Source organism: Geotrypetes seraphini, chromosome 11 (assembly GCF_902459505.1).
Source record: "Geotrypetes seraphini chromosome 11, aGeoSer1.1, whole genome shotgun sequence".
NCBI classification, from domain to species: Eukaryota; Metazoa; Chordata; class Amphibia; order Gymnophiona; family Dermophiidae; genus Geotrypetes; species Geotrypetes seraphini.
The window spans coordinates 38,741,238-38,755,442 of NC_047094.1; the positions used below are offsets into that span (position 1 = coordinate 38,741,238).

The window sequence follows — 14,205 nt, forward strand, 5'->3', positions numbered from 1 at the left end:
TAAACTCATTTTGAAGCATTATAGTCTCTTACCACTTAAAAGGATGAGCCTTATTCAATCTGAGTTTATAAATCAAAGCTTCTCTCCTACCTCCCTACCTCAAAAGGCAGGAGAAAAAAAAAAAAAGAAGTGATAAATCATGTTAAGAAAGGCAGATATTTAAAAAAAAAAAAAAAACCCAAAAACCAGTGATTTAAAAATAAAGTTAGTTTTTCATTTAAATTGGATTTTTTTATATACATTGCTTTTTTGAGGAAAAAAAATCTTGTCTTAAGACAGAATTGAAATAAGGATTATTTTTCAATTATGTAGCATGAGCATGGAATGTTTATTTGCTAAGTGAATTCCATTAATCCATTCATAACATCATAAGCATGATTTAAATCAAGTCTTTTTGACTACTGATTTAAATTACGATTCAAACAAATTTGATTTTAATCAAATCCACCCTGATGTTAAGTATGGTTTATGTCTGAGATAACGAATTAGATTTTGTGCAACACAAAACTGATCCAATTTTCAGTAAAAATATACAAAATTCTCTTAAAGTTGGTTCAACAGTATACAAATCATTCTCAGTATTCACTGAAGTTATTTTGCAAACCAAACCTGGTTGTAGTATATATGGTCATGTTTTTTCATCCTTAATGTAAAATGTCTCACTTAAACCTTTAATATTAGTTCCAATACTTTTCATTTTCTGCAACCTTCATAAAACAACTCCATACAAAGTTATTCAGCACCGACACAGTATCCATACTATTATATGCAAACTGTGTAGCAATTTGTGAGAAATGTGAACAAGCAATAAGTGCTCCTACTTCAAACTAGATGCAAATTTACACACCTGTTTAGATTTTTTCAGAACACAAAAGCGTACTGCCCAATTGACATACAAATTACAATAGAAGGAAACACTAAAATTACAAGGAAGCACATGCAGAATTACTGCCTTTCCCACAAACCACTATAAACAAATCTCTTGACTATTACTGTTAAAGCTAACAGTCAAATTATTTCAAAGAAAAACCAACAGTATGGGCAAAGATGGTATTTATTAAGCCACTTAATACCGCCAAACTGATTTTTGAGTAGAAGAAATCCTATCTTATAATCAAAGTGAGCAATGATAGATATGCTATTCCAAAAAGAAACTTATTGGAAATAGTGGAAGGCGTTTAATGTACCAAGATAGATTTTGTTGGAACATTTGCATTTCAATTCATGTACGAGTCTATAAAATATGAACCATTTTAAATGCCCATTATTGCATTAGCACAGTAAAAATGTATGTGTGCTAAATCTCTGGCAATTTACAAAGTCAATACAAGATTGAGAAATGCAAGAGACAAAAAAGGCCAAGTATATTCTTTACATATACTAAGTGCAAAAACTATGCAGCTAGGCTGATGCAGTGAAATTTTGTTAACTGATTACTTAATCAGCAATATTCCAGATATTTCACAACATAGAAATTTAAAGTCCAGTATGCATATACAAAAAAAAAAAAAAGCACAAATCTATTTCTGTAGCAATGCAGTCCCTGTTTAATTGGAAAAACACTAAGCATACTAAAATTAAATCTTTACAGGGGTTAAGAATTAATACTGCTACATACAACAGTAAAATAATTTTCAGTCTTAACCATGTTATTTAAGAGCATGACATTCTGATGAAATTATGATTTTAGGTTTACATTTAGTAGTATCAAAAAGGATGACAGTTACCATGGAGAGCTATGGCTTCACGGAAAGGCTGCAAATCAGTCTCTACTGATGAGCTAGTCTCTGTTGAAGTAGCTCGGTTAGGCGATACTACAGTCAGTCTTGGGGGAGCTCTAGAATTTCGTGGAGGAGGAACTTTTCCACACAGAAAGCTGATCAGATCTTCCCGTCTAATAGTTCTTCTACGTTTTTTTACCCATGCTAAAACATCCTTGTTGCGGCGCTGATAACCAATTTGAATTCCTAGATCAAAACTTCTTTGATGAGCATCCACACTTTCTGCATTGAAATAAAAATACAAAATCAGTAGTTATATTTAGCAAGCAGCCACATTTATTTAAAAAAATTAACACCCCCCCCCCCCCCCACAGGAGCACAAGAACAAGGGATTATATTACAATGTTTTTTTCTGTGAAAACCCCACTGACTAAAGCAACAGCTCTCTTAAAACATAAGGTAATCAACTCAAATCAAGACTGTTGTGATAATCTGTTTTTTTGAAAGAAGGTTATACAACAAGATATTGCAACTCTACATCTTGTATTCCAATTGTATTCCAGCTGAAATGTTTAAGATAAAAGATGACTAAAGGACTGTTCCTCCAGGACAAGGTTCAGAAACATTGGCTTAGTCCAACACCTAACCAAATAGATTTTCAATACCATAATCCCTCCTGCCACCAGATGTCCCCCGGCACCCATCCACCCCCATACCCATACAGAAAGATGACAGCAAGAGGGATGCCCAGTCCCTCCTGTTTGCAGCCCACCCCTTCCTGCTGCATCATGGGATGGATGGGGAGGGGCCTAAGGCCCTGAGTGAGTCTCTCCTGCTGATTTTTATTTAAGTATGTGGAGGGGGGTCCTGGGGGAGCAGTTCAGCTCAGCAGGGGGAAGGGGTTCTGCAGAGGCAGGAGGGAGTAGGCATCCCTCCTGCCTCTACTTTTCTTCTGGCAGTCGTCAGAGGTGGAGCAGGGGGCAGCTATATATATATATATATATATATATATATATATATATATATATATATATATATATATATATATATATATATATATATATATATATATATATATATATATAGTGTGTGTGTTATACACACCCATCTGTGCCCATAGGAAAATTTTTTTTAAAAAGCCTGGCAGACCCATCATTATTTTTCAGGGCGGCATTAGTGATCAAATTATGACAATGTTAGGCCATTGATCAGATGACTCATTTTATTATTATCAACCTTATTTTATTAGTAATGAGATCATTTGCATGCCAGAATCAATCAGTACTCAATCAAAGCATTTAGTGCATCTAGCCCTAAGGCTTTTCTTCTTGTATTGCTGGGTTGGGGGGGGGGAAATAATGCCATAAGCTGGCAATCATATTGTGTGTTAAAGACCTGATAATGGCTTTTACATAATACTGTTGTGAAGCTGGAAATTTTAAACTACAATATAAGGGGTGTGCTGAAAAGTTAACAGCCTAACTAACTTCCTAAATTCTGTGCATTATTTTGCCATGGTAGCCAAACAAGTGTTATTTTATTTTGCAAAATGCCAATTTGCAGAATCTTAATGCAGTTTTGACAGTGTTTCAGATCGCTGATTGAACCATGTGAACAAAATGTGGAATTTTTGAATGGGCAACTCCAAGTTGTGATTAAGTTACTATTCCTGCAGAAGAAAACACCAAAAGATATCCTTGAATGTATGATGCAAACATTGATTGACAAATGTCGATCATACTCCACAGTGAAGAAGTGGTGTGCAAACTTTCAGCATGCAGACTGAAGATGCAGCAAGGTCTGGGAGGCCTCATACGATGTCAACTCCTGAAAAATTGACTATGTCCATAACCTGATTTTGGCAGACTGGCAAATAAACAATTGCTGAGACATTACAGATATCCAGTGAACATGTTGAGTGTATAATCCATGAGCAGCTGGGTATGCAGAAGCTGTCAGCTGAGTGGGTGCCCAAATGTTTGCATGCCGACAAGAAACGACATCGAATAGATGCTTCAAGTTGATTTTTCAGCAAACTGGTGCCAACTTTTTGGAACTAGTTACTGTTTGTGAAACATGGTTACATTACCATGATACCGAGACAAAATAGTCCATGCAATGGCAGCACTCAGGTTCTCCAAGGCCAAGGAAATTCAAGACTGAAAAGTCTTCAGGAAAGATCATGGCCACATCAGGAAGGTGCTGTAATGACTATCTTCCAAGGGGCCAAATAGGTAATGCAGAATACTACTGCAGCTTGTTGTGCCAATTAAAAGGAGGCATTTGAAAGAAAAAAAAAAAAAAAGGAGAGGGAAGCTATAGAAAGGAGTTCTCTTTTGCAAGACAAGGCTAGTAAAACAATGGATGTTTTGACACAGTTGGGGTTTCAATGCATAGACCATCCACCCTACTCACCAGATCTTACTCCATCTGACTATTTTATGTTTCCAAACCTTAAAAGAGTTTGAAAGGACAACAATTTTTGAGTGATTTGGAGACGATTGCAAAAGCAGAGCAGTATTTCAGTGACCAGAGTATTTTCTGGAAGGGTTACAAAAACTTCAAACATGATGTGCCAAGTGTGTTGAACTTAGGGGTGAAAAATGCAGAATAGCTTGTAAATTTCATGGTTCATTCCCTTCTTGGTTAGGCTCAGAACTTTTCAGCTCTCCCTCCTATTTTATCTGCCATCAAATTATAGTAGAATCTCAGTTATCTGGCACCCACGAAGAATGGTGGATACCGGATAACATTTTCTGGTTAACTGAGTGTTAGAAACCTTGTCTAACATACTCTCAATTTCCTCACCCTCAAGGCACCAGCGGTCCTGAGCCGCAAAGCCCTCCTCCCTGAAGCCCCAAAATGGCAGAAGCAGGCAGTGGTCCTGAGCCACAAACCCCCTTGCTCCCTCTTAGCCAAAGAGTAGTGATCAGCAAGAGGCAGCTTCAAAACAGGCTGCTCATAGCCACCCCTGGCAGTATCTTTCCTCTGATGCATCAAGAAGTGACGCGTCAGAGGAAAAGCACTGCCAGGACTGGCCATGAGCAGCCTGTGCTTCTTGCTAACCACTGCACTTTGAGTAAGGAAAAGAGCGCGTGCAAGAAAAAAAAACAAGAGAAGAGGGAGGGAGCTCACAGCTCAAGATTACTGCCTGCTTCTGCCACTTCGGGGCTTGAGGGAGGGACTTTGCAGCTCAGGACTGTTGCCACGCTAGTGCTTCAGGGACTCGTAACTGCTTCAGGTCTTGGGGGAGAAAGGATTTGTCTCAGGAAGCTGCTGCTAGTGCTTCAAGGGACTTTCCCTACTGCCAATTTTTTGCCGGTTGTGTGAGAGTCCCGATTAACCAAGTTTCTACTGTATGTTACTATGTTATATTATAGTATACATTAATGCTCAGTCATATGTTTACATGGTATGTATAAAATGTATTACTGTGCTAAACATTCACACTGAAAAAGTTACAAATTCACTGTGTCATCTCTCACAAAAGATATAAAAAATTTCTAGGTGTTCCAAAATACATTTGTTTAAAAAAAAAAAATATATATATATATATATATATATATATATATATATATATATATATCAGGAAAAGAAAATTCCAGTTTATAAGTCAGGCAGAAGAAAATCAAGTTTGCTCCTCACCACACTAGTATAAAACATGTTTTTCTTCAATTTACAGGTTTAACCCCCCCTCTCCCCCCCCCACTTGTAACATCTTTAGAAGTCACTGCACTTAGCTACCAATAGCTATATACAAACCCATTACAAATTTATTTTGTTATGGGGCCATTTACTTTACAAGCTAATGAGCTTAGTTATTAACATAGGCTACACCATTAAGGTTTATTTTACTACAAAATTTTAGCAGATTCCATTTTATGCAATAAAACCTAGCCACTAATAACTGGGTTGAAGATTTTTTTTAATAATCATTTTGAGGGAGGGGATAGGTTAAACTTTATTGGCTAGGTTAAACTTTATTTGCTGTAAGGTTCCAAAATACCTTTTAAGTGTTTCTAATTTGACTGACTATTCAGCAACATAAATCATCCTAGTATAAATGGAGATAAACCATCCTGAGTCTCATGTGGAAGGTAGAGGCAGACCTCAATGAGCTCCGCTTTTTTTTTTTTTTTTTTAATCCACAGAAAAAAGTTAGAATTGACCTGTAGTCAGCCTACAACATGACATTTAAAAATTCTAGGACTAGTGATTCTCAAACATGTCTTGTGGAAATCCCAGCCAGTCAGGTTTTCAGGATATCCACAATAAATGTATTTCAATTTGCATACAAAGGAAGCAGTATATATAAATTCATCTCATCCATATTCATTGCAGATATCCTGAAAACCTAACTGGCTGGTTTCCCCCACGACAGTTTGGGGACCACTGCACTAGACTAATTGTAATAGCAACAAGCAACAATAAAACTTAGCACAGAACTGATTGAAAATTAAAAAAAAAAAAACAACTTTTAAAAGTATAATATTTCAGTATGGCTTTCTCTAATCTAAAAATTTAATTTTTACATAATACATTCTGTCAATATGATGCCTCTAAAGGAGAAATCAACACACCATAGTGATTCCAAACCTAATCCTGAAAGCACCTGGTCAGGTTTTCAGGATATCCATATTCATGCAAGAGATTTGCATGCCGTAGAGGTGGTGCCTTCAAAATCTCAAATGAATATTCACTACTAATATCCTGAAAAGCTTACTGGCTGGAGCGCCTCTAGGACCCACTGTCCTTGAAACAAACATACAAATAAGAGCAACCTATTTTTTGTATCTACTAAGCTGTTTCATAACAGATTGGCACACAAGGTCCATTATATTTTGATCAATGGAAAGTACAAAATTAAAATCAAGTCTCAAGTCCTTAACTTAAAAAAAACCCCAAAAATGTGTCAGCAGATGTGGTAGGGAAGGGGAGACCACAAAACACAGAAAAGAAAACTGATGAAGCATCTAGTAAACTAGTCCTTTTTGCACTTTGCCACTCAAAGTAAAACCTGTTTTAAGATGCTTCTTAACCCCTAGTCATTTCACCATTTTGGATATAGAGCAGGGATCTCAAAGTCCCTCCTTGAGGGCTGCAATCCAGTCGGGTTTTCAGGATTTCCCCAATGAATATGCATGAGATGGGAAAAAAATCAAACGGGGTGCAGAGATGGATCCTGAATTCAAAGGCATTTTATTGAAACTTTCTAGACAGAGTGAAGACAGTAGTGTAACTATTACTGCAAATTTACCAAAATGTAAGCAGTTAACAGCTAACAGCTTCATATGTAGTTGTCAGAAATCATTAGTGGACACATGGTTTAGGAAAGATTTGACAATTTCATTGATCAGTTAAGAGTATGGGAGCCCAAAAGAGATTAAGAACCCCTGCACTACCCTCAATGTACAGTCCATGCACATCTCATTGATCAGTTAAGAGTATGGGAGCCCAAAAGAGATTAAGAACCCCTGCACTACCCTCAATGTACAGTCCATGCACATCTGCCCATGTCACGCAGATACCATACATGCAAGAGGACTATATTCATGCACTAATACATGAAAAATAGACATGGTGGTCATTCATTCAAAATCAGAAACCGAACATCTGTAGTATTTTCCTATCTATTAGTATTTTGCAAGCGAGAACAGGCCGTGATCTACAGTTTATAAGGTTTTCATGGTACAAATGTCTTTTCACTTCTTGACAATTACTGTAAATCGCCTATCGTATATACTCAAATATATGCTGAGATTTTTTGCCTCCTCCCCTCAAAATGGCCTAAAAATGGGGATATCGGTTTATATCCAGGTCAGCGCCCACCCACCCCCCTCCTGAACCTGTTGCAGGCCTTCGCCAAGCCTACCATTAAGACCTAGTGGTCCAACAGTGGGCTGGGACAGGAGGGATCCCTCCCGCCTCCTATCCTGGCCAACTGTAACAATTTTTACCTCCCTCCCGCCTCCCCTGTGTAACTTTCAATTCCCTGGTGGTCCAGTATTGAACCAAGAGCAATCTTCTGGCGCTCCTGCTCAGTTCAGCGCCACTAGCTGAATAACTGCCATCAGTTTTCGCGCTGGAAGATCGCTCCTGCTCGGTTCACCACTGGATCACCAGGTCTTATGACAGGCCCAGTGGAGGCCTGCAAGACATCGGGAGGGAAAGGGTACAGGGTGCAGAGCCTGGCAAGGCAGGATGTGAGGGAGGATGGGTGCAGAGCCTGATAGGACGGGGGAAGGAGGTGGCTGGGTGCAGAGCCAAACAGTGCACTTGAATATTAACCACCTGGTTATATTAGAGTCAATCCTTTTACCTCTTTCTTTTGGGGAGGGGGGAGGCTACCTCTGCTTATAGTCGTGTCGACTTATATTCAGATATATATACAATAAGCAAGCAAATATTGCTCTCTCTGAAGGGCATCTTTACAATTTAACTTTCTAGTCAAAAGTCTTACAAATCATTTTAAAGTATCTTTATAGCATAATTTAATCATCTCATGGACTAATTTTCAAAGCAACATCTATGGATGTGGATGAAACAGTCTATTCTCATAATGCAGGTCTGGATAGGTAGGTCTTCCATAATAAAACATTTTGCACCTTCAACAAGGAAACCATCTTCCTAATAATGGCAAATGTGGCCAAAAGTAAAAATTAGAACAAAGTGCTGCATAATTCCTGAATTTTAAGCAAATTTAAATCTCTAGGTTCTAAGATTGATAGTAATTGATCAGACAAAGAAAAGTGTTTCCAGAAAAATTAACTTAAGGTCAGTAAAATAGTTGCACCATCTTCAGGGTCTTGGACCGTGTGCTGAAAGGTTGCAATACTTGGACGTCAAGGATGATATACAAAGGGGTTTTAAGTGCAGTTATTTCAACTATACACAAAATCATGGGAAAGTCAATAAGTTAAACCATAAAAGTAGAAAAAAAACAAGTAAAATTTGAATTGACAACACTGATTCATGAAGACTAAAAGGGCCCTTTTACTGAGGTACATTAGGCATGTAATATATGAATTGGCCTGCGTTATCCACCACTACAAATGTGGTAACTGCTTATGCATTATTTTTACAATTGGATCATATTAAGGGCATTTTGTGATAGGGGGCATAACTAAGCAGGGCTTGTGCAGGGAATGGGCATGGATATACTGCAGTTAGCATGTGGCAACTACTGCTCTGCAATTAACATCAATTTGGGCTACAACTAAATTACTGTGCACTAGAGACAAATTTGTCCACGTGGGATCTAGCCCCACAAGTTCTGTCCTCATCTGCACAAGCCTTGAGCACATGATTTTAAAGTGTTCAAGGCTTGTGCAGATAAGGACAGAGTTTGCAGGGATGGAGATAGATCCTGCAGGGACAAATTTGTCCCCATTTCATTTTCTACTGTGCACTAATGGACACCAATGTGTGAACTGCAAAAGAACTGCTGTCACGCCCCTTAATAGGTGCCACATTAAATATGCGCTTCCAGTATATTAATCTCTTACATTACAGTACGGGAACTGCAAAACGTAATATACTTTACTAAAGGAACCCCAAGTGAGCAATAAGATAAAAATTATAAACATAGCCACCTAATAAGATCTATGCTGCACCAAAACATGCAATAAGATAGACCAGGGGTAGGCAATTCCGGTCCTCGAGAGCCAGACACAGGTCAGGTTTTCAGGATATCCACAATAAATGTGCATGTGATAGATTTACATCTCAAGGAAGCAGTGCATGCAAATCCATCTCATACATATTCATTGTGGATATCCTGAAAACCTGACTTGGCTCCGGCTCTCAAGGACCAGAATCGCCTACCCCTGGGGTAGACACCCCAAAAGGGGTGCTTAATATAAGAAGGGATCTAATTAAACAAAGAATGGTCCAGAATTCGGCAGCTAAAATGTAAAACTTTGATAAAATGCAGAGTTATGCCTTTGGGCTGAAATAATGCAAAGAAACAGCACAGTATAAGGGGTGAAGTACTTCTGTTCATTAAAAAGCAGCAAGACTTGGGGAGAGTGATTGTAAAAGACTAAACAGAACCCAGAAGGATGCTGGGATGAATAAAGTAGAGAATGGCCAGCAAGGAAAATGGAAATACAGTGGTGCCTCACACAACGAACTTAATTCGTTCCAGGAGCAAGTTTGTTATGCGAAAAGTTCATTATGTGAAACTCGTTAAGCGCAGTGACTAACGACTGCCTGCAGTGCCTGCGCGGAAGGATGCAATACATCGGCAGCGATCGTGGAAGCTCGGGCGACTTCGTTGTGTGAAACGAAGTTCGTTGTATGAATCATGACATGAAGTTCGTTGTGTGCAGCGTTCGCTGTGCGAGGCGTTCTTTATGCGAGGCACCACTGTATTGTTAACCGTGTCGAGCTCCACTTCCGTGGAGATGATGCGGTATATAAACTTAAGGCTTAGTTTAGTTTAGTCTCTGGCGAGATCTTATTTAATGTGTTGTGTCCAATTCTGGAGACAGAACTTTCAAAAAGATATCAATAGCATGGAATTAATCCAGAGGCTAGCTACTAAAGTGGTCACTGGTCTTTACTACAGTATATGTATACTTTGGAAGAAAGGCAATAGAGAATAAATCTAACAGATACTTCAACAACTCCTCAGAATAAGTGTTCAGGAGACAGGCCTCTCTCAACAAACTAACCTCTAGAACAAAAGGGGGAGGGGCCTACAGTTTAAAAGTGAAAGGAGACAATCAGGAATAATGTAGAGAGATTCTTCTTTATAAGAAAAGGTAGTGAATGCATGAACAATCTCCCAGTGGACATGAAAACACCTTACCAAACTATGAAAGCATGGAGTAGCATAAAGGATCTCTATGGGAGAGAAAGGATAGTAGAACTTAATAGCTGGTATGGTTAGGCAGACTGGATAGAAAAATGACAGCAGATAAAGAGCATATGGTCTATGTTATTCCATTGCAACAATTCAGCTCACTTTGAGCCCCCTTTATCAAGCTGCGCTAGAGGCTTTTAGTGCGAGCTAGCGCAGTAAATACTCCGACGTTCACAGAATTCTTATGAGCATTGAAGTACTTACCTCACTGGCCCGTGCTAAAAAAATCTCTAGCGCAGCTTGATAAAAGGAAGGAAAAGGGGGCTTAATGGCAATTTTCAAAATCTTCTAGCGCTTGATAAAGTGGGGGGTTCCAATAGCAATTGTAAGAAAAATCAACTTACATAGTATTTGAACATCAGAAACATGCTACAACATTTGCAACATGTGTTCTAACAAATATGAAATGTTATAGCATCTTGAAATATCATTTGGCTGTAAGCACTAAATGAAGTTAAAATGATGACTCTGGTGAAATTAAATGATCAAATTCCTTGGCCAATCAACTGGTTCAAATACTCCAAGCTAGCTACATAGTTTTTGTTTGTTTGTTTTCATTATAAATCTATCTAGTGAAAAAGAGGCAACTTCTGCAACTACTTAATGTAATGTACTTCTACATACAGTTAATGCTTAATAGCACACACTAAACTGTAAAACATAAGGGTAAATGTGTTCATCCTATGCTTAACACTTGATAAACTTATCCATTTAGTTTTTGCATAGGAATGTAAATATGCTACAACAGGTGTGAAAATGTAATAAAATAAATTAACAACCACAAATACCTTCATAAAATGGAGATTTGCACCTATGTATGAGACACCTAAATAAAAGAAATAAATCTGATACTACCAGAAGTACCATTACAAGACCAATATAGGTCTGTTAGATCAAAAATAAAGACAATGACCTGAAGTTCTTCTACAGATGCTGCATAAAATAGTAATTTTGAATTATTCTGTATTAACATCTGTGAAAAAGCATTTAAAATGTATGGCACTGAATATGGCTTGCATTCCTACAGCAATCACAGTACAAATATACTGTAAATTGGTACACAATGTAAATAGAAAAATTAGATACAGATACTATATATATCTATTTAAATTCTAAAAAGATCACATACCATACCAACAAAACAAGAATATAAAACTTAACTGAGAAAAGTATTTCACATCTTAACAGCTGGCAACTCCAAAGGGAAGTTAGTCTGACCTACACACACATTTCTGTTTCATACCTAAAGCTACTAAAGAGTAGGAATTGCACTATTTGCTAAGGAATTCTCATTACCACCATTACACAAGACTATGTAATTATACATATGCAATTTTCCTAGCACACTACCATATAGACAATAGCTAAAAAGTACAAAAGATTTATCAACTATCTTATGCAAGGCCCATAGTACCTTGTATTTTATATTTTGTTTTACATAAAAGCCATAAAAATGCTTCCTAACATTAAAAATTACATTTTAAAAAGACCTAAAACAGGACAACCTGTGAAACTAAGGAATAAAAACCTCCAACACAAATCCAAGCTGTTGACAAATATCAAGATACAAGATTAAGCAGTTAAATCGAGCAACACTATTAACATCTGACCAAAAGCCCTACTCTGCATTCCCTCTTTACCACAAAATGCACGACTGATGTCCCAATAGCCCTTGAAACGGCAGTAGTGGAGAATGTATTTTATTAATAGCAGTCCCTGAAAAGTTACAGTAAAGTTACTACAATATATAAGTGTCTAAAAACAGTCCAGGGATTATAAAATTCTCAGGCCAGTAAAGCTTTGTATTAATACCCTTGATTTGTCAAAGGTTCAAGAATACCCTCCACCATTAGCAAACTTTATAGTTACCTTTATACAGGTTTGTAACAGCTGTTGCTGCGTTTTGAAAGGGTACCCAAAGTGAAAGCCCTTGTTGTTGACATACGCGATCTGCAAAAAAAATAAAATAAATAAACAAAATGATACATAACAAATGTATTTTGGAGCATATTCAGAACGGCCATGTTTGATTTCGCCATTTTGTTCATTCCTTTTCTTCTCGAAAGAGACACATTTTAAATATAAAACCTCTACAGACATTTTTTTTTTCCACCCAACTCACACTTTTATTTTCTTAAGCTAAACGTTAAAAATATGTTCACGAACTTTAAGAGGCATTTATTTTTAAAAAAAGACTCCTCACAATGGAGTCCCACTTCGCCATTTTGTTTTTAAAAAATTGTTAGATACGTCCAGTTTTGCAGCAGCAACAACAAAGGTGGTGGGAGGGGAGAGGAATGGAGGGAGACCGGACTTCCTTAGCTCCGAGCGCTTGCTTTGGCTTTAACAATCGTTCCCATCATCCCACTGCCTACAAATCAGGGTGGAAGTGACGGGGGTCGCACTGCAGCAACCCTAAAATATCACCCGTCCAAGCCCCCACCCCACCCCATCGACACTGCCCGGTTGCAGATGCCTTCTCCTAGCCGAGATTTCTCTTAGCCACGGAAGCGTTTTCGGGTTCCTTATCCCACCCGAACGCCAGGCACACACAAACTCATCAGTCTGCCGGTGCCTTCACCGAGCCTTCGCCATTTTTTTTTTCTAAGTCCTTTAAATTCCCAGGACCCTTTCACTGCCAAGGCTACCTTCAACTGGCCAGTTACAAGAAAGCGCTCTTGGGCTTGGTTAGTCTTTCGGGAAAAGGAGTGCTGGGAGGTTTCTTAACGTTTTGACTCAGTAGCAATAGACCGGGTCGCGGCTTTGCTATTATTTCCAGGGCAGGTCCTTTCGCCATTTTGTTTTATGCCCGTCTACATTCTGTCACCGCTCGTCTTTACTCCTCGCGGTCTCCGCTGGGGAAGGGATTTTTTTTTTGTTTGTTTATTTTGTGCGTTTTATGTTTATTTTCGGCACTACTTTGCTTTTATTTAAAGCATCAGCCTTCCGCGTCCCCGCCGCCCCCAGTGCCCCCGCCCCTGACCTTTGTAGAGCTGGGCGACGGCGGTGGCAGAGTTTTGAAACAGATGCCAGAGTTTCTGCTGACTCTGGTCGGCCTCCTCCTCGGTCTGCTCTTCCTGCTCGGCCTCGGCCAAGCACTGCCGCTCCCATTTGGTGAACCAATGCTCTGGCCCGTGTTCCTGGATCTCCGCCTCTCCTTCCTCCTTTTTATCTTCCATTCTATCGCACGCACAGGCGAAGCTTCTCCCCCCCACCCTCGTTCCCCCCCACCCCCCGAAAAAAAAAAAAAAAAAAAGACAGACGCTACCGATGGCCCCCTGTTCTCAAGCGTCGTCTGTTAATAGGTTTGAACGTCCCAGCTGGAATCTTCTTCATGGGAAAAAAGGCTACTACGTTTTCTACCTCACCCCCATCTTCTCCCTTCGGCGACTCCAAACAAATTGAACCTATTACGCCACTGACCCAACACTAAGTCTAGGAACGTCAAAACTTGCTTGCGATGAAGCTCCGCCCCCTCCGCCTCCAACAGCAACTGTCACTCGCTGAACTGTAGCTTTAGAACTAGTTTGAACTCCAGACTGCTCAGCAATTGGAGCATGGAGCTGTCAGTCATATGATATCATAAAAGGATGGGTTGGGTCAAGTTAGGTTGGCTAA

The 14,205-nt window shown here is 38.9% G+C and overlaps 1 protein-coding gene across 1 annotated transcript in view; it reads right to left on the reverse strand.

Moving 5' to 3' along the window:
• C11H16orf72 (chromosome 11 C16orf72 homolog) overlaps positions 1 to 13,798 on the reverse strand; it is a 68,311-nt gene extending 54,513 nt beyond the window's left edge. Inside the window, exons 1-3 of the mRNA XM_033963190.1 lie at positions 13,571 to 13,798; positions 12,457 to 12,537; positions 1,728 to 2,003 (exon numbers count right to left, since the gene is read on the reverse strand). Coding sequence (XP_033819081.1) covers positions 1,728 to 2,003; positions 12,457 to 12,537; positions 13,571 to 13,766 — 553 coding nt within the window. The 5' untranslated portion in view covers positions 13,767 to 13,798. The remainder of the gene's footprint in view (positions 1 to 1,727; positions 2,004 to 12,456; positions 12,538 to 13,570) is intronic.
• Positions 13,799 to 14,205: the final 407 nt, after the last annotated feature.